We start from the raw sequence: 24702 nt of genomic DNA on the forward strand, positions 1-24702 counted from the left end.
CACCTGATGGGCTGGCGTTAATGTGACGTAATGTAACAGTCTATGGTTAAGATAAACATCGTCACTATTTTTAGTTAATTAATAAATATTGAAATAAATTGTAGATAGGACATTTGTAGGTACATTTTTTTTTTTTTTTTTTTTGTCCCTCTGTCTGGGCCCCATCCCGCCAATCGGGCCCTAGGCACGTGCCTAGTTTGCCTTTGCGTTAATCCGGCTCTGGCAACAGGTCTGGACGCTTTTAGTCTCCACATTTGTCCTCCGACTGCAACTGCTAGCGCTTTCACCGGAAAAGAGTTTACCCTACTTCCAGTCTCGGCGGCCATTTTTTGTGAAATAGGCCTATAATCATAGACAGTAAAAGAAATGGACACAGCGACCACATAGATTTCAACGGAGAAAGTTGAAGCCCATTAGAAGCACTCACTTCCTGATAGCCAAGGGCACTGCGCAGGCTTAAACTGAGCTTGACGACGTAGAGGTGACATGAGCAACCGTTCTGACCTTCTAGTAGCTGTGCCGAGACAAATCTGAATTGAAATCTGAAACAAATCTGATGTTGAAATATTTTTGTCCTGTTGCTTTTATGAACTCTCTATCTATGGGCTTCTCCCTTGACTTCAAGCCTCCATGTCCACCCGATTGCCTCATAGACAGTAAAAGATTGCCTACGAGCTTCTCCTTCTGTCTATTCGGTAATTTCTCTACTGTGCGACAGAGTCCCGTGGTTATGACGCAATCGTTAGCCTATTTTTACAAAAACTGCTTCTACGGGGCCATAACGTACAAAGTAATGGAGCCTTTTATCCATTGTCTTGTTTCTTAAGAAATAAATAATGGACAAATGGAGTCTTTGGACGCCTCAGATGTAAAGTTATTCGCTGTCAAAGTGACGCCAAAATGAATGGGAGTCAATGGAATGCTAACAGTAGGTGATAGTCTGCTACAATGGCGGCTCCCAAGCGAAGCTTCAGTTTCCGGCTGGTGGATTACCCCCTTGCCTATAATACTGTAAACACGTTAACTTCCTGTCATCATCCAGCTCCCAGTAGCATTTGCATCCATCTTTTTACAGTGTACAAGTCAGGAGTGGAGTAGCAGTAATGTCTTGTTTTTGATTATTAACTTACTCAAATATATTAAGTTGATCATTTATATAAATTGACGTTTTACATTGACCTTTGTCATCCTAGAATGTTTATTTCACAGTTCCCATTTGCCTTGGCAGGTGTTGATGCTTTCTGGTGCTATTCAACCATCCTCAAGTGTTGCATGTAGATAATGTGCAAGTAGTTACTTTCCACACAGGGAAATCAAGTCTTAGTTATTCTCTACTTTTTTCTTCTTGTTCCCAGAATATTTTTTTTCTTTAATTGTTCAAATAAGAATTTGTTTTACTAAAGAAAACGATATCAAAATTGTGGAGCTGTAAAGAGTTGTTAAATATAACATGTTATATTGATGCACTTATCCAATTAAATATTCCAACTCCTGCTTTAACCAGGTTGTACATGTTGGGTTTAAAAAATGTATAGGCCTATAGTGTGTGGTCCTGGTAAACGCTACGTCGTGGGGACCAAATGTCCCCACAAAGATAGTAATACCATTCATTTTTGACCTTGTGTCCCCAATATCCCCAAAATTTTTTTGGTCCCCTGAGGAAAACAGCTTTTAAATCATACTAAATGAGATATGATACACACATATTTTTCCAAATGTCAAAATGCAGAAAGTTTTCTGTGATGGGTAGGTTAGGTTTAGGGGTAGGGTTTACGGGTTTCCGTAATCATTATGTACATGTGGAACTATATTATTGTGAGAAGCTCAAGATAAATACACCTATTGTATAAATAAATAAAAAAGATAACATTAATCATTTTTAAGATAGTATTTTAATAATTTGTTTAGGCTTTAGTACATCACATAGTACGTCACATACAAGACAGTTATTTAAAGGTGCACTATGAAAGATTTGTTCCAAATATATATTTTTTTAAACAAATCCTCCAAACCACTTGCAATTTTATGTTTCAACCACAGATGGCGACAGAAAGACAAAAGTTCCATACTGCACTTACATTAAAACATTATAACATCTGGTGCATCTCACTCTAGTTCAGTGGTCATGGGCTCCATCAGGGAGTTTGGCCATTTTAAGAGCTGTCTCAATCGCAAAATTATTTCAGTGCCCTGGAATGTTCGCTCCCTGAAAAATCCCACATTGCACCACAAATACCAGGGAGACTCGATGCTCACTATGCTCCCTTTCCGGAAATGAATGGTGTCACTTTCCCGAATCGTGAAACATAAACACACGAGCCAACTCAATAAATATAATGGCACGCGCTAGAAGATTTGAAAAGACAAACCTTTTTTTTATTATATGTCAACATAAACACACATCTCTAGACAGATAGTGGACAATTGATATTCAGCTGAAATGTTGAAAGGATATGTAATAATCCTGTTGAAAGGAAATGTTGAAAGGCTATGTGTTTAAACACCATAAGAATATCAAAAAGATTTAGGACCTGACTGTTGTTGACATTCTACATTGTTGTACAATGACCTTGTACATATATGTCGTTGGAAATTGAGCAATCATTGTCCCAATGTGTAGTGAGCCAGGGTACCAGTGCCCAGATTTGTGCACACGATATACTGATTCAAGAGCTCTGGATATAGGGGGCTGATTGAGACGCACCCATCATGTTCTATACTTCTGGTGTTATAGCCTACACAAACATTTGATGAACAAACCAAATTACTTTTTATCAACGATTTCGATCTAGAGGTTATCCAGAAATTTGGTTAAGTAATGCATTAGAAAAGTATAATAAATTAGACAGAAATTACCTCTTGTGTACAAAAAATAAACTATCTGTAAACAAAGAATTTTTTCAGTAAATTGCACATTAACATATAACAAGAATAGCAATATAATTAAATCAATTATTCATAAACATTGCCATATACTATAATCTGATGAATCATTAAATGATACATTTCAATATCACCCATTATTTACCTTTAAGAGATCATGTAACCTTTAATCAGATATGTTGACAAATTCGGTTGTTGTTAAAAAAAAGTCTTCTTTTATTCAAAGCAGCTGTTTCCTGAGTGTGCCAGAATTTGAACAAATGTAATCAATCAACTTTAACAACATTAAATATTGTATCACCTGTACTACTCGCAATGTGATCCATGCTAAAATGTCCTTGACAAAAGATATATTGGAAAATAATCACGACAATTGAAATTACGAATGAATGAAGATAAATCAAGTATTAGACGTCAAGACATAACATCTCCTGTAGCTAGACATTTCCATGAGCTGGGACATAATATTAAACATTTGGAAAGTATAGGGATAGAGGAAGTCTTAGAATCATGAGGAGGTGAAAGCAGGTATATAAAAAAACAACAAACAAAAACAAAAAAACATGAAAAACATGAATACAGTTGAAAAACGGGTATAATAAAGTTAATCTTTAAAATTGTTTTATTATTATTATTTGTATTATTATTATTATTTGTGATGAACATGGTAAAATAACATGTAGGCTAAAAGGCCTAGTTCTAGATAGCTAGAATAATGTATGGCATTACCTTGAATTAAAAAAAAAGTATGCAGCATTCTAATAGATGCCTTTATAAGTAAAATAGCTCCTGAAAGACTTTACTGTAATCATGCCATTTTAATGACCAGTTAAAACTGGTCTTGTATTACCAAGTGTCTTGCCTTTCATATTTTTAGGAACAAATTAAGTAGATTAAGCAATGCAATCAGGTGATCTAATAGCAATTTTCTCATATGCAGATTGTTTCCAGAATTTCCACCGATATCAGAAGATATTGGTATTTTGTTTTAAATGTGGCGATTTCATAAAAGAGAGTTTGGTTTTAAAACTGTACTACTTTGTCTCCATCTGCTGGTTATGTTAGGAAATTCAAGAAAAAAAAGTTTGGAATAAGGACAGAACGAGTAGCTACCGCATGTAGTCAGTTAACTATCGTCAGTGATCAATCAATGATTCGACGCTCGTTTGAGAGGTTTGTCTTGCTTTTAAAGGTATGGCTAACACATTAATCAGCAATACATTTCAAAACAAAATATTATTTTTTTATTCTTTCTTTATTTCTTTCTGTCTGTCTTTCTTTCTATCACCTTCTTTTTACACTTCACATGAAATCACATCCAAATGCTAGTCGAGATTTCACAATCCTGAAAGCCCGCCCAGCTCAGCAACTTCTTAAGTTGTAGCCCACTTAACCTCCTAAAGTGAAAGTAGCTAGACTATATCTCCAACTCTTCAACCTCAGCAAGCTGTAAGTACACTTTCATTAATTCATGAACTTGTTGCTCAAACAGCTGGGCATGCTAATGGAAATGTGTCATTGTGAAATAAATCTAGGACAGTAAAGGACAACTCTTAGTCAGACTTATCAAGACGGGGACATAGAAATGTTGAGGATATGAAATATATATTATTTTGCTATAGATATTTGTTTTTATACTTACAGTAGAAATGAATGTATTCTTTAAAAAAAGTCCAATTTAATATCAGTTCATATATTCTTATCCTGAGTATACTCAATAATGTGTACTATGTAATAGAACATGTATGGATGATATTAGGCACACTCTCCTCAATACTTCTATTCTGGAGCTGAATTGAAAGTGAATTGAAAGTGCTGAATCAAAACCAGCTCAAAGCACCAAATGCCAAGACCTCCTTGGAGTAGCCTAAGTCTTGACCAACAGTGACATCATATGAAGTTCTGCTCTCCAAGTTCCTAAGAATGAAACGGGGACAAATCGGCTGCTTTCTTGTGAGCAGCTGCAGAACACAAGCATTTCCTGTTCATTTTAAATAGCTTGCAGGAAACAACTTGTAACTGATTGTAACTTTCCACATTTCTAGATTAAAATGAGAGATACAAAATCAAGTTGTAAAGAAATCCATATTTGTTTAATAGTTTAATAGTTTTAATAGTTATGACTTTATTTCTCCAGAATGTGTTGCATCTTGTAAAAACACGAAATGACAGCTATCGAGACAACGAGACCTCGCAGATCAATGGGTCTCTTTAACAATATCAAGGTAAGATTCAAAATAAAGGTGTCCAGTGACACAACTTGCCCCACCTCAGGAAAAGATAACATTAACCAGACCAATATGATTTAAAGGGTTAGTTCACCCAAAAAGGAAAATTATGTCTGTAATTACTCACCCTCATGTTGTTCCAACCCCGTAAGACTTTCGTTCGTTTTTGATGAAATCTGAGAGCTGGCTCACTCCTTCATAGGCTGAGAGGTAATTTCATCTGCCAGGCCAGAAAAGTTAGTAAAGACATTGATTGAATAGTCCAAGTGACTACAGTGGCCCAACCTTAAGTTTATCAACAAGAATACTTTTTGTGCACAAAAAAAAACTAAAGTAACGACTTTATTCAACTATTAAGTTTCTTCTGTGTGGGCCTCTGACGTGAGTTCACGAGAGCGCCACGACGCATGCGCAAGAACTGAGAAGATGATGCAGATGGGTCTCGATGTAGTGTTTAAAATGGTTCTAAATTGTGCATTTCCTGGATGTCCGAATCGTGAGAAATCAACGAGAAAACGTAAAAGTGCCTTACCAATGCCGTAAAATGAATGGCTTACCTTTCACACTTTCCCTTCAAATGATCGTGAGCGTCATCTTCTCAGTTCTCGCGCATGCATCATGATGCTCTCTTGAACTCACTCAGAGGCCCACGCGGAAGAAAATTAATTGTTGAATAAAGTCTTTATTTTGGGGGGGTTTTGCGCACAAAAAGTATTGTAGTTGCTTGATAAACTTAAGGTTGAGCCACTGTAGTCATTTGGACTATTTTAACGATGTCTTTACTAACTTTTCTGGGCTGGCCGATGAAATTACCTTGCAGCCTATGAAGGAGTGAGAGAGGTCTCAGATTTCATCTTAATTTGTGTTCCGAAGATGAACGAAAGTCCTACGGGGTTGGAACAACATGAGGGTGAGTAATTACTGACAGAATTTAAACTTTTGGGTGAACTAACCCTTTAAAAGAAAAAAAGGCTACAGCTTAGTCTACCCACTGACACATCTTTTGATAACCATATTTAACATTTGATATTTTATTTATGAAGAAAACAGCACACTCTAAAAGTGTGGTCAAATTAGCATAATTTCAGTGAAATTTGGCAGGCAAAAACGTCCGTTGTCTAATGACTATCGACAATAGTTAAGTGATGTATGAAGCACAGCTCACACTGTCAAACCAAGCAGCTTTCTGTTGGTCAGTGCGGCAAATTCCATTGAATTACTTTAGTTTCTTTGTTACTTACGCTTGTATATTAGAGGGAGCAGCTCAAGTCAAGTCACCTTCATTTAAATAGCGCTTTTTACAATACAGATTGTTTCAAAGCTTCTTTACAGTGATAATAGGAAATGAATGCAACAATGATTGTTTTGGCTGTACAGCAGCTCTAGAAGAAAGTCATTGTCTAGCTTAAGTTATTTTTTGATTGATTCATTCACATTGTAAAAATCATTAGTTATTAACTTACACTGACACCGTTTTCAACTGAAAACAGAAAACTTTGAATGCGTTCTGGTCGTTCATTTACACGACAACGGTGTTCCCTTTCGAGGGAACTCGCACTGCGTCGTTGAAAACGACTCTTTGGGGACGCTCCCTAAGCGTGCGCCTCTGAAGTATGAATGAAACTAATCCAATCCTGATTGGTGTTGCGTCGTGACGTAACATGTGACGGCATAACCGGATGTATAAAAACGGCGCTGATGCAAACACATACCAGCTTTCGCTCTTCAGCAAGCGCTATCTGTTGAAAACTGTCTGTCTTATTTGGTGTTGTATTGTCTGTTTGAAAGTGAGAGTATGGCGAGTGAGCAATTCACTAGATGTGTGCACCCCTGTCCTAGATTTATCACGGGTGGGGACACGCATCCATTATGTGTGAATCGTTTGGGAGTGCAGCACGCACAGGCAGCTCTCGAGGGAGCTGCCTGTGATCCCTGTACACATTGTGAAGCACTTCCATTGAGAGTGCTGCGCTCCCGCTTGGCTGTTTTTGATAAAGATGGCCAAGCTCGCGATCCTTGCGGTTCAGGTCCCGCGTCCGTTGAGGCGGCGCGGAGGCTTAGATCATGGGGATCGCAAAAGGATCTCGCAGATGAGAACGAGACTGCTGAGGCACTTTCTCGTTCATCATCTGTGGATTCTATAACACTCGCTCATGATGCAGAAGCCCGCGCTGCGGCTTCTTCTGCCCATGACGAGTGCCCGGTGCTTGAACTATCCGCTTCCGAGGAAGTGGATGTGATCAGCATCGGGAGCGGGGAACATGAGTCACACTCGCCGACTCATGTTCCCGCGTATGAGGAGTTAGTGGAGGTTGTGACGCGTGCTGTGGCCAAACTCAATATTAGTTGGCCACAAGATAAGCAGGATGATTCTCGTCAGAGCAAGTTAGACGAGAGATTCCTGCAGCATCGCTCACAGCCTCAGCGCCGGGGCTTGCCTTTTTTCCCGGATCTTCATAAAGAGATTTCGAGATCCTGGGAGAAGCCCCACTCATCTCGTATTTCATCACCTACGTTATGTGATTATAGTAATGTGGTGGGTGCGAGAGAGTCGGGGTATGGCAAGATGCCGCGGGTGGAGGAAGCTTTAGCGAGCTATCTTTCTCCCGAAGCGGCATCTTCGCTTAAAGCCCCGGCGCTGCCCAGCAAACCATGCAGGGACACTTCTGCGATGGTGGGCAGGGCTTATATGGCGGCTGGTCGGGCTGGTGCGTCCCTGCACTCTATGGCAATCTTGCAGGCGTACCAGGCCGATATCCTAAAAGACCTAGATGAGGGTGAGGGCCCAACACCCGAAGATATTGCGGAACTTAGAAGAGCAACTGATTTATCTCTCCGAGCCACTAGGGAGACGGCCCGTGCTATTGGCCGCTCCATGGCAGCTTTGGTGGCCACAGAGAGGCATCTATTGCTTAATCTGTCCGGTATTAAGGATAAGGACCGATCATTATTGTTGGATGCCCCGTTATCGTCTTCTGGCCTGTTCGGCGACGCAGTAAACACCGTTGTCGACAGGTTTCAGGAGGCGAAAAAACAGTCAGCAGCTTTTCAGCAGTATCTCCCTCGCCGATCTAGATCTGGGTCTAGGAGGGCTGGTCCAAGTGGCCAGCCTCAGCCGTCAGCCAGCTCCTCCCATCGCCTGGAGCAAAAGGAGAGCGTTTCCTCTCGAGCCCCTTCCAAGGGAGCTTGGCAACAGAGGAAACGTTCTCACTCTAAATCCTCTGGCCAGAAGGGCGACTTGAAGGCCGTCATTCAGGCAAAGAGGGCTTCAGGAAAGAGGTCCTAGCCAATCTGGTAGGACCTCTGAGGGCTGTCCCCCCCGTGAGGGAACAACCGAGGTTGTTTTCACAACGGAGCCCTCTGGAAAGAGATGTTGTCCCGCCGTCTTGGACGCTTCGGGTCGCATCGATTTCCAGCGAACGCACACCGTGGCGTTCGCCCCAAAAGCTTGCAAGAGAGCACCGACTATGGTCACAAAATCGTTCTCGTCCGCTTCCTGCCAGTTCGCTGTGTCAAGGGGTCGAGAACAGTGCTCGAGAAACACCCGAGGCCAGTCTCGAGAGGCTGGTTCCCTTAGTAAATTTTGTAGAGGGGTGGCGCCTTCTTCCAAATATTTCTCTATGGGTCCTGAATATAATAGAAAAAGGATACAGACTGCAGTTTGGTCACCGACCTCCCAGGTTTGCAGGGGTGGTGCCGACTACAGTGGTTCCAGAACAGGCTCGGGTTATGGAACAAGAAGTACAGGCTCTCCTGGTCAAAGGGGCTATAGAAATTGTTCCCCCACCAGACAGAGAGTCCGGATTTTACAGCCGATACTTTATAGTTCCAAAGAAGGATGGCGGGCTAAGGCCGATTTTGGATCTAAGGCAGTTGAATCGGTCTCTGAGGAGATTCAGGTTCAAAATGCTTACGATTCCCATCATTGTGAATCAAATCAGGTCCGAGGACTGGTTTGTCACGATAGACCTAAAAGACGCCTATTTTCATGTCTCCATCCTTCCGTGTCACAGGAGGTTCCTAAGGTTTGCTTTCGGGGGCGAAGCATATCAGTATCGGGTTCTTCCGTTCGGCCTAGCACTCTCTCCCCGCACGTTCACGAAGTGTATGGATGCAGCTCTGGCTCCATTAAGACTTCAGGGCATCCGTATACTGAATTATATCGACGACTGGCTCATATTGGCCCAGTCTCGGGAAATGGCGGTTCGGCATCGAGATGTCGTCCTTGGCCACATTCAGGAATTGGGGTTGAGACTCAACACGAAAAAAAGCGTGTTGGAACCAGCTCAGAAAACAACGTTTTTGGGCGTGGTATGGAATTCGGTTACGATGCGGGCACACATGTCTCCCGCACGAATCGAGTCCATCCTGACAATGGTTTCTGGGATAAAGCTAGGCCAGCCCATCACTGTGAAGAGGTTTCAAAGGATGCTGGGCCTCATGGCAGCGGCATCCAACATTATACCTTTGGGCCTTCTACATATGAGGCCCCTCCAGTGGTGGCTGAAAGCCAAGGGGTTTTCCCCCAAGGGGAATCCATTTCGTATAATCAGAGTAACGCGCAGATGCCTTCGTTCTCTATTAATATGGAAGAAACCTTGGTTCCTGTCCCAAGGGCCAGTGTTAGGAGCGTCGTGTCGCCGGAAAACCGTTTCGACAGACGCCTCCCTCACTGGCTGGGGCGCGGTCATGGACGGCCGCTTTGCCAGGGGTCTGTGGCAGGACCATCATCATTCTTGGCATATAAATTGCCTGGAGATGTTGGCTGTGTGCAGGGCTCTGAGGAGCTTCCTTCCAGACATCAAGGGTTACCATGTCCTAGTACGATCGGACAATACATCAGTGGTAGCTTATCTGAACCGACAAGGGGGACTCAGATCGCGCCCTCTATCCAGATTGGCGCATCAGATTATTCTTTGGTCCCAGGGGAAAATATTGTCTATCAGAGCAATATATGTCCCGGGGGTTCAGAATCGGGGAGCAGACATCCTATCGAGGCAGGGGCTGAGGCCCGGGGAGTGGAGACTTCACCCAGACGTGGTGAAGCTAATATGGCAGAGGTTCGGACCTATGGAAGTGGATTTATTCGCGTCTCAAGAGACGTCCCACTGTCCCCTTTGGTTTTCCCTCACCCATCCAGCCCCGCTGGGGTTGGATGCCATGGTACAGGCTTGGCCGAGGCTTGGCCTGTATGCTTTTCCCCCCGTTGCTCTGCTTCCGGGAGTCCTAGAGAGGGTCCGTCAGGAGGGCATCAGTCTTCTTCTGGTAGCCCCGTTGTGGCCGGCCCGAGTATGGTTTTCAGACATCGTATCACTCCTGATAGACTCGCCGTGGCAGATTCCTCTGAGGAGGGATCTGTTGTCTCAGGCGGAGGGCACAGTTTTCCACCCTCGCCCAGAGTTGTGGAAGCTGTGGGTCTGGCCCCTGAGGGGGTCCAGTACTAAAATGCTGGGTTATCGGACGGGGTGGTTGATACCATACTTAACTCTAGGGCTCCGTCTACTAGGAGATTGTATGGCCTCAAGTGGAATGTTTTTGCCACTTGGTGTAGAGAACATGAGCTAGATCCAGTTAACTGCCCGGTGGCTTCAGTTCTGGAGTTTCTTCAAAATCGCTTCTCTGCGGGTCTCTCCCCATCCACGCTTAAAGTGTACGTAGCTGCCATTGCGGCTTTCCATGCACCACTGGGCGATGGGCCTTTGGGGAGGCACCAACTGGTTGTACGTTTTCTCCGTGGTACATGGAGGATGAGACCGACAACCAGGTCCAGGGTTCCCTCCTGGGACCTGGCAGTGGTTCTCGAGGGGTTATCCCTTGCCCCCTTCGAACCTCTTCAGTCGGCGTCACCCAAGGATCTGACTTTCAAGATGGCATTCCTCTTAGCCATTACTTCCCTTAAGAGGGTGGGAGATCTCCAAGCCCTGGCAGTAACGCCAGCTTGCTTGGAGTTTGCACCTGGCGGAGTTAAGGTCATTTTGAACCCAAGACCGGGCTATGTGCCTAAGGTGCCTTCTAATGCGGCACGGTCTACAGTCCTTCAGGCTTTTCATCCTCCACCTCATGTGTCGGCAGAGGAAGAGAGGCTCCATTTGCTCTGTCCTGTCAGAGCGTTGAGCATTTACCTTGAGAGGTCCTCTTCCTGGAGGATGTCGGACCAACTGTTGGTGTGTTTTGGGTCACCTAAAAAGGGGCTCCCTGCGTCCAAACAAACTATTAGTAATTGGATTGTTCAGGCTATTACCGAGGCCTACAAGGTGCGCAATATGCCTTCACCTTTGGCCGTTAGGGCTCACTCGACTAGAGGCATGGCTTCCTCTAGGGCTCTCCAACTGGGCGTGCCTCTTCAGGAGATCTGTGAGGCAGCCGGTTGGGCTACCCCGCACACCTTTATCAGGTTTTATGGTCTGCACCTCCCTAGTACGCCTGGTGCGCGAGTGCTCTCGTCCTAGTTTTGTGCCTGTTTCAGTTTCACTCTAGGGCGGGCCTTGTTCCGGTGCGTGGCATAGTGGGCATTCGTTCCCCAAAGAGTCGTTTTCAACGACGCAGTGCGAGTTCCCTCGAAAGGGAACGTCTCGGGTTATGACTATAACCCTTGTTCCCTGAGAAGGGAACGAGACACTGCGTCGTCCTGCCACGCCCCTAGAGGCCTTAGAGCGTCTTGCTTCATCGCGAGGCTGGTATGTGTTTGCATCAGCGCCGTTTTTATACATCCGGTTATGCCGTCACATGTTACGTCACGACGCAACACCAATCAGGATTGGATTAGTTTCATTCATACTTCAGAGGCGCACGCTTAGGGAGCGTCCCCAAAGAGTCGTTTTCAACGACGCAGTGTCTCGTTCCCTTCTTAGGGAACAAGGGTTATAGTCATAACCCGAGACGTTTCCAAACAAACCTTTCAGCTGTGCTGCCATTTAGCATCACAGTAGAATAGGACGCAGGAGTAGAAAGTTGAACACTCTTGCTTCAGAAATCCCCTCCCCCCACCCCACACCACACTCAAATGTGATGTTTATCTAAAATTATTTTTGCTTATTAGTATGGTTGAATTGGATCATTGAAGGTCAGTAGCAATACTTTTGCTAAAAAAAGTGAGATTAAATACATAAAGTGTATATATGTGATATTTAACATATTTAATTATTATATTCTGAGTTTGCTTTTCACTGTTTTTATTAATTTTAGGAATACTGAAACATTTTGTGCAAGTGAAATGAGTAAAATTCAGTCTAGAACTACAATAAGAATCATGTTCACACATTTCACACATCGCCTCTCGATTTCTTTCAAAATGGGGACAAGAGAGGTGTCAGTCAAATAAATGGGAAAACAAAGTAACTTGTGTTACTATTTGAAAAAGTAACTCGGGTCTCTTGTTTGTTATTTAAGTAGTGTTTTACTTTACTAGTTACTTGAAAAAAGTAATCCGATTAAGTAACTCATGCTACATTGTGATGCATTACCCCTAACACTGGTGACAATCAATAAATTTAACATGACGCTGGGCATCTACCTGCACTGTGAGATGATTTGCCAGTCTACAGTTTCGGTAGTTTGTTTTTGGAAGTGTTTTAAAAACAATGCAAACACTGTAGAATTTCAGCAGTATTAGATATTGGAAATGTTACATGCAGCAATGGAAGCTTCTTTTTACAATACGCTATTTTATTAGAGGCGTAGCTGAGTTAAGTTTCCTGACTTTACTAGTCTCCAAAGATTTGGCTATTCATTTCCTTATATTCACTGCACATCCTTATATTGTTCTTTTTTTTCTTCTTCTTATGTTTATCCCATTACCAAAATGCTCTGAAATAGCTGCAACAATCAGAGTGATGAATATTAAATTAAGTTTTATGTAACAAAGTTCGGGAGGAGCACGTTCAGGTAATCAACCAATCAGCACAAGAGGAAGCCGGTATAAAAATAGCCTTCCCTCACCTCTGTCCCATGACAGTTTCACCCCATCACCTCACTCTCGGCTGGTTTCCATCCCAGTAAAAGGGGGAGTACTCTGGGTTCGGGTCAAATTTCAAGCTCAGAGCCCTCTCCCGGACAGCACGCCAAATACGCATAAATTACTACATCCGATTTCATGTACGTGTGAACTTGTGAAAAATGGCTAAAAGTCTTATGAACTTGAACTTAAACAACTTGATTTTGCAAGGAGACAACTTGACTTGACTTGAACATGTAAAACCAATTAAAATATTAAAACAAAACCTTTACAATAAATAACAACACTAACAGAGCCAAAATCTATATTGATACTTTGCTTAGTGACTCCAAAATATTTGTGCTGTTTTTGGATTTGTTTTTATGCATATTTACAGAAGGTTTAAATTGTTATCACTTTTTTATTTGTGTTTCAGTTTTTTGTACTGTGTCATGGGATGCTACAACTTGCTCAGCTCCTGGTATCTGGTTATCTGAAGGGCTCCATAACCACTATTGAGAGACGATATGGATTTTCCAGTCAGATGTCAGGACTACTAGCAGCCTTCAATGAGGCAAGGATAAAATCTTAACTTTCAATGGTGCTAACACGATATCATGAATGGCCTGAAGGCAAATCACTTCTTTTCAAGTTGTTTCTGACACCTGTTAGCACCTGGTTAGCAATTATTTCATTTTTAAAGTTACAAGTTCAGGCACAAAGTCTTAATATGAAATAGTGCTGGATATGCAAATACTACTATTATAACTATAATTTTGAACTATTATATCAGATCATGCAATGTAAGTTTTGTTGTTGTTAAGGAAAGGTGGGGAACACGGTTCTCATCGTGTTTGTGAGTTTCTTTGGGAGTCGCGTACATCGGCCGAGATGTATTGGAATCGGAGCAATGATCGCTAGCATGGGGGTGTTCCTTATAGCACTACCTCACTTCATTGGTGGAGAGTACAAGTACACAGGCTTCAATAGCAGTGAGTAAGCATTTTCTTTTAAATTTGCCTTTTTTTTTTGTTAACAACTGGTTGTACTTAACAACTGATTGTATTTGTTGCACAGACACCAAAGACAACAGCTCGGGTCTTTGCCAATCACAGAACATTTCCCCTGAGGAAGAATCTAATCAGAAATGCTATACAAAGAAGACTGGCACTGTAGTGTATCCAATATTTCTACTGGGCCAGTTACTGCTGGGCATTGGCGGTGTCCCCATACAACCTTTTGGGATTTCCTACATAGATGATTATGCAGAAAAGAGGAGTTCACCCTTCTACCTAGGTTTGATTAAATATTGAGTTTTGTTTAATCATCAATTCCCAAAATACAGTGGTTTATTCAAGAAATAATCCAACTTTATCTATTTTTACAGGCATACTTTTCGCAATTACTGTAATTGGGCCGGCATTTGGCTACATGATGTCATCTGTCCTCCTTCGTTTCTTTGTTGATATTGAGAAGATATCTCCAGGTGAGTCTGATATGCCATGTCTATACTTTCATAAATGTAAAGTCACATTTACACACTTAACTGCGCTTAAACGGCATGAAATGTCATTATAATTAAATACTTTAGCAACTGTACTAAACATGTTTAGACGAGTGCCTTTTGACAAGCTATACTGATTTTAAAAAGAAAGTTTGACCTCAAGAATCAACATGTTTAGCAGTGTTGCTTGGTGTATCATAGTGAGTTTGGCTTCATGTCTCTCGTATGTGGGAGATCTATGACGAATCAGCTGTTATTTCCACTTTTCAGATAAAATACTTCTGAAAAATGATGACCCCAGATGGGTTGGAGCTTGGTGGTTGGGATTCTTGATAGCTGCCACCCTCCTTCTCCTGACTTCTTTGCCATATCTGTTTTTCCCTAAGAAGATATCCAGAGAGGTGATGTATATCACAAATCCCATCTTTGGCCTTTTTGATTCTGGAAATTATTTTGTGAATTTTGATGTAAAGCAGATGAATGTGAGTGTTTCTGCTGTCATTTAAGATTCTGGCTTTGATACTGAAGCCCACTTGGCTCTCACAGAACAGGTGTATATATAAAATAAAAAAACTACAAACAAGGAAAGAAACTTGAGTCCAAGAGGAGCTTGTCTCAGCCTGTTCTTGCCCCTCTTGCTCAACATGCTAACCTCGCATAAAACACAAAGTGTGTGTTCAACAGGAATGTTCTTGCACTAAATGTTCTTTATCTGAACTCTGTAAATGAGCATGTTCTAATATTGGATGAAAAACCTCCAATTTTAAAATATTGGTATAAAAACAGGCTTCATAAAATCCTAAACAGGTTGAGGTTTGCTGGTGTAAACCAGTTTGCAATATGTGCATCGCTACTTCATATTCCAGAGAGTTTTGCTCTACAATCTTGATCATATCATTTGGTATTTCAAAAACAAATGTAGATTTCAATCTCCTCAGGAAATCGAAGAAACGCCTGCAGAGCCATCAACAGAGAAAATTATGGAAGACAAGAAGCCTGGAACTGACTCGATGGAAGAGGTTTCTCTCACTGAGTTCCTAAAAAGTGTGTTTGCCATTTTACCTATCAGCGATTTTATTAGTCACAAATTAAGTTCTTCCAAGTTCACATGACAAACATCAACCTGGGGAAATTAATTTGTGCTTGCTGGTAATGTTGTTTATTTGCATGCTGTCTGCATTGTTTTAACAGCCAGTTCAGAGATAATTCCACAAACTCACCCACAAAATCTCATCGTATTCAGCATCTGGTCAAACTGGATTAGGTGGTTAGTGAGTAAGAAGCAGGTTTATGGCCTACTTTAGAACATTTGTAATGCTGCTCATGCTAAGTGAAGCAAATAGACGTTGTGCTACGCAATTTGACCTACTTATTCAGAAGCAGATGTTAGAAGCCAAATAATTACTTAGTTGTCTCAACTACTGTAACACTTTATTTTGATGGTCCCTTTTGAACATTCTGTTGATAAGTAACATGGCAACTACATGCCAACTAACTCTCATTAGAGCATTAATAAACTGTCTGCTTAATATCTGCTAAATCTTTATTGTGGTGCTCCCATAACAGACATTATACTGAATATAAGTAACTTTGCAAGTTCATGTCAACTTATTCTAACCCTACCAGTCTACAGTACTAATACTCTACTGATACTCTAATGAGAGTTAATAGACATGTAGGTGTAACATTACTTATAGTCAAAAGAACGTGTTAAAGAGACCATCAAGTGAAAACTCAACTACAAATGAATCATTCAAATGTTCGGTTCCTGTAACAATTGTATATCATGAACGTAGCACATTTGTTCTCAATGGGTGGGCTGCACAAAGCAAGAAAACATTTTTCCCATATGTTTTGTTGTTAAAAGTTGTGCGTCCGATCAAACTCTACAATATTTTGGAACTTGTACAGTATGTCTGAAAATAACTTTCCTGTTAATATTAATATTGTAATTTTAGTGTTTGATTTTTAAGGAGATTTCTGTAGGATAAATGATGCTGACTTCACTTGATGTCCAATGTAAAATATGGGTTCTAAAACAAAACCAACTCATAACCACTGACTTATCAAAATATTAAAGATCCTTGGATACCGTTTTCATGAAACCATGCTGTTTCATTAATCTACCAAAATATAATGTTCTTTTCTTCATGGGTGTTCTTTTTGTGCTTTAATGTAGAAATATTCTTCAGATTCTTTCAAATAGTTTGGTGTCTCTTATCTTTCCTCAGGCTTCCCCAAAATAATCAGGAGGACTCTGCAGAACCCAATTTATTTGTTGGTAGTGTTGGCTCAGGTGAATCTTGCTGCCATGGTTGCGGGACTTGCCACTTTCATGGGCAAATTCATAGAGAAGCAGTTTGCACAAACTGCCTCCTTTTCTAATATGATGATGGGTGAGTTATTGAAAGACATTAAGCATGCCTTTTTTTAAGGTGTTCACGCAAGAAAAATTATTTTGCTCCACCAAAACCATATATCAATATGCGCTGGGTGTTTGAGGCCAGTGAAAGCATATCGTATTGTTCAAAGGTACAAATTACTCGTTCAAAACCTTTACTGCTACTAATCCACACACAATACAGTATGTCACTCTAACAAATTCTGATTCAAAGGCAAAGTCCTGGGACATAAGCAAGGGAAGATTGAAGCTTTTTGTCTGAGAGTAACATCTTTCACTATTTATTGTTCAGTGGGATTAATAATGGAATGTGTTGTACCTTAGTGCAGGGTTTTTCAACCTGTACCATACCAGGGACCCACCTAAACTCTCAGTCAATCCTGAAGCATTAAATAGAGAAAAACATTAACAAATATGACTCCCTTACGTGCATGCCACATAATAAATATGTATATATTTTTTCTTTTTTTCTTTCACAGGTGGCATAAATATTCCTTCAGCCATGGTAGGCATAATGGCTGGAGGGGTTATACTACGCAAGTTAGGTCTGACTGTCAGGTCCTCAGCAGCGATGTGTACGGTAGCAGTTTTGGTTAGCTTTATGTTTGCAATTCCTCTTCTCTTCATCGGCTGCCCCACACAAAACATTTCTGGAATCAATGTGTGAGTTGCGTTTGGTCCTTACATGCTTTACATATTATGCATTTTTAGTGCTATCATGCCATAACTCAATTTTGGCCAAACATTAATCTCACCCCACAGTCTGTATGAAAGAGAAATCAGAGCTATGCCATCAGCATTCATATTATAGCTCTGTACACTTACTATATATTGCCAACAATGGTCTATTTCTGTTTATATTTCTCCTAAAGAAATATAGTAAATATTTATTAGACAAAGTTGATACTTTAGTCAAATGTGATAGAACCCTAGCTACGAATTAAGTAGAAAACTATTGAGCAATAGAGTTTTCCTCTACATTTTCTTGTTGCGAACATATATGAACTGATTAAGCCCTGTGATTCCAGTTTAAACAGCATGACCACAGCATCTTTTTCTGTGTAAACACTCTGACAGCTGTTTGCCATTACAAAGTTCTGCGCTGCAGGCTGAAATCTGCACTGTCACTTTCTCATACATTCCTTAAATGGATTTACAGCAGTAAAATGTCCATGTGCAAATGTTAATGCTCTTCAAATGCTTAACATCCTGTGGCAAGGCACCCTGTTAAATCCATTATATTTTTACTTTTTTTTTGCCCTCTTTCCCCAGATTTGACTCTCAGCAGTGCAGCAATGCATGTTCCTGTTCTGAAGAAGCCTTCAATCCTGTGTGTGGCTCAAACGGAGTGGAGTTTCGCTCTCCCTGTCATGCGGGATGTAAGATAGTATTATCCAATTCAGTTAAAGTTTTGGTAAGTTGTTTTTACTTCCATTACTGGAACTGTGTGGTACTTTCTTAATAGCACAAAAAGGGGGGCTGATAGCAGGAACTCTAAAAAAACAGTGCATGGCCTGAACTCATTTAAGGAGTTTTAGTAATAAATTCCTGAACCCAATGGAGGTTTAACATGATCCCCAAAAAAGAACATTCTGTCGTCATTTACACTCATTTCGTTACAGATTTTTCTTCTTCTTTGGAACACATTATAAATGCCACTGACAGGACCACATATGTCATTATGGGAGTGAATGACAACCAAAATAAAAGGGTTAAGAATTAGGAGGAACTATTTAAAGGTTTTAAATGTTCAAAAAGAATGATGTGTAAAACGTAGAAGTGAATGTATCTGAAGTTGATGCCATACAGGAGGTTTTCCTATATTAGATCAAAAAACATATGTCACGAAACCATAAAAGAAAAGGTAGATTGGGACACTTTTTGCCATTGAGATGAATATTACATAATTTTCATCAACCAAAATGATTGTAGCATCAGTCAGTCAGTCAGTCTGTAATCCAGTATACACACACAAAAACCATTCCCAGACCTACAACACTTTAAACATTTAGACAGGCCAAACCAACCAATTGCTCAATGTACCAAGACCATTACTTGTTTTAAGTGCACACCGACAACTCTGTTGGAAGTGAAAGTAGAACACGCTGGCAGACTGCAGTGATGAGGATGCAGATACATTACTATAAACAACACAGTGGGGAAATAACTGTCTCAGCCTTCCCGAAAACATGATCACCAACCTCTATACAAGTAGAGTAACAGCCTCTGCCCACTGAGAAAATAGATCCACAATAAAAATAACATGTTAGCAGCCAGAAAAAGGTACAGTGTTTATGTAGGAATATGTGTCCAGATCACAATAGGATGGTCATTAGACTATTTATGTGTTTTGCTTTTGGAAAACACAGAAGAATCCTTAAACAATCTACCTCTGTGTCTCAAATATATCATGTTTGGATCAAATTGTTGGACATTTTCAATCTGTAAAATGTTTACTTAAGAGTGTGTGTGGCAAAGAGTTTCATGACATATTTTTTCAAATAGCCCAAACACTTCCTGCATACTTTCTCCTTTTAATTGCTGTCAAAACAAACAAAGTTTCCTCCTGATAACTCACAAGAAGCATGGATATAGGCTTTAGATAAATGAATCACGGCAAACCTCCTTTGATAGTGTTGCTGGATTTATAGGTTGAGATCTGTGCCACATTTATAATGCAGCAGAAACATAGCTGCCTGTTTATTACTTTATGACTTTAATTACTAACTTTGTTCCAAAGTTCCCTGCAAATATGAGAATAACAGCAATGGTCACAAGAATAGTTCTAAATCAATGGGATCAGTAACCAAATAAAACTAAATTTTACTTTTCAGAATCTGACATTGAATCTTCTAATATCTCCCACAGAACTACACAGATTGTGGATGTGTGTCATCAACTGGTCCTCCAGGCTTTGCGTCACCAGGACCATGTAAAAATAGTTGTATTACTCGCCTAATTCCCTTCATGATCCTGTCTTCCATCACATGCTTTGTGGCTTCACTTTCACATACTACATCCTTTATGATGATCCTCAGGTATTTCCCTTTATTTTCAGTGTAAAGCATGTAAATATGATCTGTATTGAAAGTTAACATCTAGCATCACTTTTTGTTGAAATATTTGCTGATTTAAAAAGTGGAGAATCTTCATGATTATAAAAAAATGGTTGAAAATAGGATTCACCTATATGGCCTTATGAATATCTGACTAAGACATAGTAAGGAAAAATGTCTAAAAATCCAAAACATTTTTGTTGACATATCAATGGTGTGTTACAAAAAAATATAAGGACAATTACTTAAAATTACCGGTATGTACAATATGAGAATCAGGTCTGACTTTCCAAAAGTGTTAGGTTATAGCAGTGTAATAATATGTTTTGTATTGTTTTATATTTATGTTTAAGTATAATGTGTTTTATATTGATACTCTTAATGAAGTATTGCAATATGTTCTTAAGACAGGTGGTTTTAGGTGTAGTGAGTGATAATGTCATGTCATTTAAATTTAGAAAATCAAATAAATACATTTATGTGAGGAACATTAATGGAATTGATGTTGCTACTTTAAAAATGAATGGCAACATACATAATGGCACATGTTTTGTCTGAAAGGAAGAGTGACGAGGTGAACTCGCTTAACAGGTTGCAGCTTGTTGTAGGGTAATACTTGCATAGTTGCTACCTACAGGCTACTGCATACTAAAAATGTTTTATTTTATAAAGCTAGTAATGCTTTTATTGAAATTCTATTAGAGCAATTAACTCCATTAACTGCAATTTATAAACATTAAATCCTTTAGTGCAAGAATCATGCATGAAATCTAAATTGCAATTCACATTAACTGAAGTTTTTTTTTCATTGCAAAAAGAATAGTAACTGTAAGAATAGTGTCCGTTTCTAAAATAGAATTAAAAGGAAGTTGCAAGCACTTAAACAAAACTCTGTTTGACCTTTTAATCTCTGCAATGACTAATGTGTTCATTTACTTTGTCTTTTAAAGGCAGATACATTGCTCATTTATCATGCACCTCTGCCCTTCAGCTATAATACGTAATAGTATCATTCTAGCAGAGTGAAAAACCTGCCTGTGCAGGCCCTGTCGACATCACGAAAAAACTGCCATCAGCGTAATAACAGACTACAGGCTCTTTAACAGCCCTTACTTTCAGAAAAAGCCTCAATGGATATGTTAAAGAAGATGTCAAAGAGCTCATACTCTGGCATTCATGAAATGGAAGTGACGTCATATTCATATGCAAAATGTCGTAAAATTGTGTATAAACTGATGGGGGGTTACACTTTAATTCAGTTGTCCACTTTAGACATTCTACTAACTATAAGACTATAAAGTAACTTGCAACTACATGTCAACTTACTCCTGTCAACTTACTCTCATTAATTGGTAACTACATGTCAACTAACTCTCTTTAGAGTATTAGTAGATTGTTAGGTTAGGTTTGGGAAAATTACAACAGCTCCCCCAACCTAGAACCCATCTAGAGAAGTTTGAAGTAGGGAGTCTAAGGAAATTAGACTATTTACCATATTTACTGAACAGGGCAAACTAGCGTGGGAGCACAAATTCCAAAAAAGCGCAGATGGGAGTGGAATGTGCTGGATGTGATACTGACGACCCACAAATTAAAGAACACAGATGCAGCCGAATCATTTCCATAATGAGCAACGCAATCTACCAAGAGCAGCACAAATTAGCGTCTGGTTTAAGACATGCTTTTTTGGGCGGTAAATAATGGCGCAAATACCGAATGGCTGAATGTGGTCAGTGGACAAAGTGCAGACGTTCCTCTCGTTGGTTGCCGAGGAGCGGATAAATTATAACGGTCAGACTATAATCCCACCCACTTTGAAGCGGTACCAACTGCAGTGGAAAAGCAAACCGAGCTGAAGCGAACCGAGCCGTGCAGCGCCGAGCCGAGCAGGGGTGCGTTTCCCGAAAGCATCGTTAGCCAACTATGGTCGCAAGTTGGTCGCAATTCCCATTGAACTCTATTGGTAACGACGGAACTTGCGACCATAGTTGGCTAACAAAGCTTTCGGGAAACGCACCCCAGAACGGTACTGAGCCGTACCGAGCCGTACCAGCAGTGGAAAAGCACGATTAGTAAACCACCCTGTGTGTTTCAAATTTAAATATTCTTAAATTTTATAAAAAATGTAAGAATTTTTCTTAAAGGCGTCCTGCTGACACCTTTTCAGTGCTAAGTTTTCACTGTGTGTCTTTAGTAAATCCTGACAGTTTTTTTTACTGCCAAAAGAGGGTTTGCACTGGCTCAAGCTGTTAGTAAATATTGGAGACCAAATGACTCAATGACGATTAGTCTTACAATGCTAAATTGCAATCCGTATGGGGGTTTTGTTATTCTTAGTAGAATACATGTACTAGCAAAGTTGCTTATAGTCAATATAAATGATGTTTCATTAACAAAGTTCGGAAGGATTACGTTCAAATCAGCATACCACGTCTATCCGCATGGGAGGAAGCCTATAGATATATACACAGTCGACTCGGCGACATTCCTTAACAGTTTTCAGCAACCCTCCACCACCCTGACTCCTCACTCTTGGTTTGTTCCTACCACAGCCAGGATATTCGGGGGGAGTACTCTGGGTTCGGGCCAAATACCCAGTTCGGAGCCCTCTCCTCGGACAGCATGCCGAATACGCATACATTTTATTATATCTGACTTATTTGTAAGTGTGAACTCGTGAATGTCCATTGGGGGACCATCAAAATAAAGTGTTGGCAGATATTAAGCAGACGGTCTACTAATACTGACTACTAATTATAATGACTGCAAGTTGACATGTACTGTAGTTGCAAAGTAAGTAGAATGTCTAAAGTGGACTATTGAAATAAAGTGTTATTAACTGATGTTTTGACTAAATATGGTTTGTTTGACTTTTGTTCAGGACTGTGACTCCAGAAGACAAGTCTTTTGCCTTGGGAATTCAATTCATGCTGTTTAGAGTACTCGGTAAGCAAGAAAAGTTAATCATGCAGAACGGACATGTCAGATTTTTTGTTACGGCCAAAACCTAATAAGAGGCGCTTTAAGTTTAAGTGACACAAAAGCAACAAGTAGTAATCAGAGCCTTGGTGCAGCAGTTCACACGTGTGTTAAGCCATTGTGCTTATGAAGTTAATACAGGTTTAAGTGTGGACTGCACACACTATCTACTATGATAAAATAAAAAGTGATGTTGTTTCGACATACATTTTTTTATGGGCATATTCAGACCTGCCCTGTTTAGCTTTGTGTTATCTGTCTTTGTTTATATAACAAGCTTTCCCAGTATTGTGAAAGTTGCAGTGATATCTTTAAAAAAAAAAGTAGCCTGATGACTCAACAGCCATCATCATTAACAGGAAGAGGTGTGTTAATACAATATTTTAGTTTTTTAGTCATGAATGTGTGTATGGTAAAGATTGTCACACTGATTATATTTTGCGCTGAGGTACTGTTATATTAATTGCAAGTATATATTAACAATTAACTTTTATTTCTTGACAGCATTTCTCCCAGCACCAGTGTTGTATGGCCGCGCAATCGATACTGCATGCATTCTGTGGGGAAAGAAATGTAATAAGACAACATCATGTCAGTACTACGATTTAGACCTTTTCAGACACAGGTAAAATTTACAATTACACTGCTATGAAAAGTAATGAGCCTTATACTGTAGTTATTAGTATGACTTTTATTATATATATATATATATATATATATATATATATATACATACTTTACCATACTATAAAAAAAAACAGCTTTGTTGGTTTTAACTGGTTTGTGCTGGTCTATCTAGGCCCCCGTCTGGCTGAGGCTGGACAATTATCTATCTGCCTGCCCAGTTTGTGCCCCAAACCCCTCTAATACCATTAAACTAGACCAGCCTTATCCGGTTAATATATCATCACACCAACTTAGGTTGTTTTTTTAGCAAGGTAAACTTACAATTGTTAAATACTTTTTTGGTTCACAGATTCCTGGGACTCCAGATATTCTTTATATTCGGTGGCTTCGTCTGTTTCTGCCTGTCTTTTATTGTGCTTTGGAGGATAAAATCAACCCAGCAACAGAATGAGAAAATGAACAACCAGATGAAAAGTGAAAGTTCCCAAGAAATGAAAGATGCCAAACAGATGGTTAGCAACTCCAGTGGACGCTGCAACACACAAATGGTCCTTAGAGAGTAAAGACAGAAGGTGAATACAGAAGAAATGTTGAGATTCTCAGATTTCCATAATACAACTACTCAAACAGGCCAAGTTTCTGACACAGGACGACACCAGACTGTGAACACACTCATTTCTACAAACAGCTGTCATCAATCAGACATAATAATGCAAGGAAGCAAAGTCCACTTTAAAATACATGTTATTGTTTCTGTATTATCTCTGGCAGTAAGCCTAAAATATTTTCCTTGCTTTTCCTTTGAGTCTATATATTTTGTTTGTGAGCACTCAGTTGTACTTTACACATTATATATGCTAACAATGTGAAAATCTGAGTAGTGTAATATGAACTCATTACTTAGTGTAGACAAAGAGCCAAGTATGTCTATATATATAAGAAAAAAATGATGTTGTTGTGATGCTTTTTTCTTCTACTGTGATGTGTTTATAACAAGCTCTTTGGTCATTTTTGAACGCACATTAACACATTTTGTTTTTGGTACAAGTTATGTGAAATGTGCTATATCTGTTTGTTTGTTTTTTCATTTG

At 40.0% G+C, this 24702-nt stretch overlaps 1 protein-coding gene across 2 annotated transcripts; it reads left to right on the forward strand.

The window, feature by feature from the left end:
- Positions 1-5020: 5020 nt before the first annotated feature.
- Positions 5021-24547, forward strand: slco2b1 (solute carrier organic anion transporter family, member 2B1). Of its 2 annotated transcripts, XM_056262157.1 has the most exons (14): positions 5021-5108; positions 13481-13618; positions 13874-14036; positions 14122-14340; positions 14432-14530; positions 14819-14949; positions 15487-15592; positions 16780-16944; positions 17429-17612; positions 18222-18363; positions 19818-19987; positions 22887-22951; positions 23489-23609; positions 23961-24547. In XM_056262157.1, exons 1-14 carry the CDS (start codon positions 5049-5051, stop codon positions 24172-24174), a joined length of 1977 nt encoding a protein of 658 aa, XP_056118132.1. In that variant the 5' UTR covers positions 5021-5048; the 3' UTR covers positions 24175-24547. The 2 variants fall into 2 exon arrangements, with proteins under 2 accessions (XP_056118132.1, XP_056118133.1); XM_056262158.1 differs by lacking the exon at positions 5021-5108 and having other exon boundaries at positions 13529-13618; positions 13869-14036.
- The last annotated feature ends 155 nt before the right edge of the window (positions 24548-24702 follow it).

Source organism: Rhinichthys klamathensis, unplaced genomic scaffold (genome assembly GCF_029890125.1).
Source record: "Rhinichthys klamathensis goyatoka isolate OS25496 unplaced genomic scaffold, OSU_Roscu_1.1 h1tg000191l_1, whole genome shotgun sequence".
Classification (NCBI taxonomy): domain Eukaryota; kingdom Metazoa; phylum Chordata; class Actinopteri; order Cypriniformes; family Leuciscidae; genus Rhinichthys; species Rhinichthys klamathensis.

What these genes read in the sequence shown, in the direction of transcription:
- slco2b1 (XM_056262157.1), top strand. Translation starts at nt 5,049, where the DNA reads ATGACAGCTATCGAGACAACGAGACCTCGCAGATCAATGGGTCTCTTT. An exon ending in GAGTTCACCCTTCTACCTAG is followed by an intron (nt 14,341 to 14,431) that starts GTTTGATTAAAT and finishes CTATTTTTACAG; the next exon opens with GCATACTTTTCGCAATTACT. An exon ending in CTAAGAAGATATCCAGAGAG is followed by an intron (nt 14,950 to 15,486) that starts GTGATGTATATC and finishes CAATCTCCTCAG; the next exon opens with GAAATCGAAGAAACGCCTGC.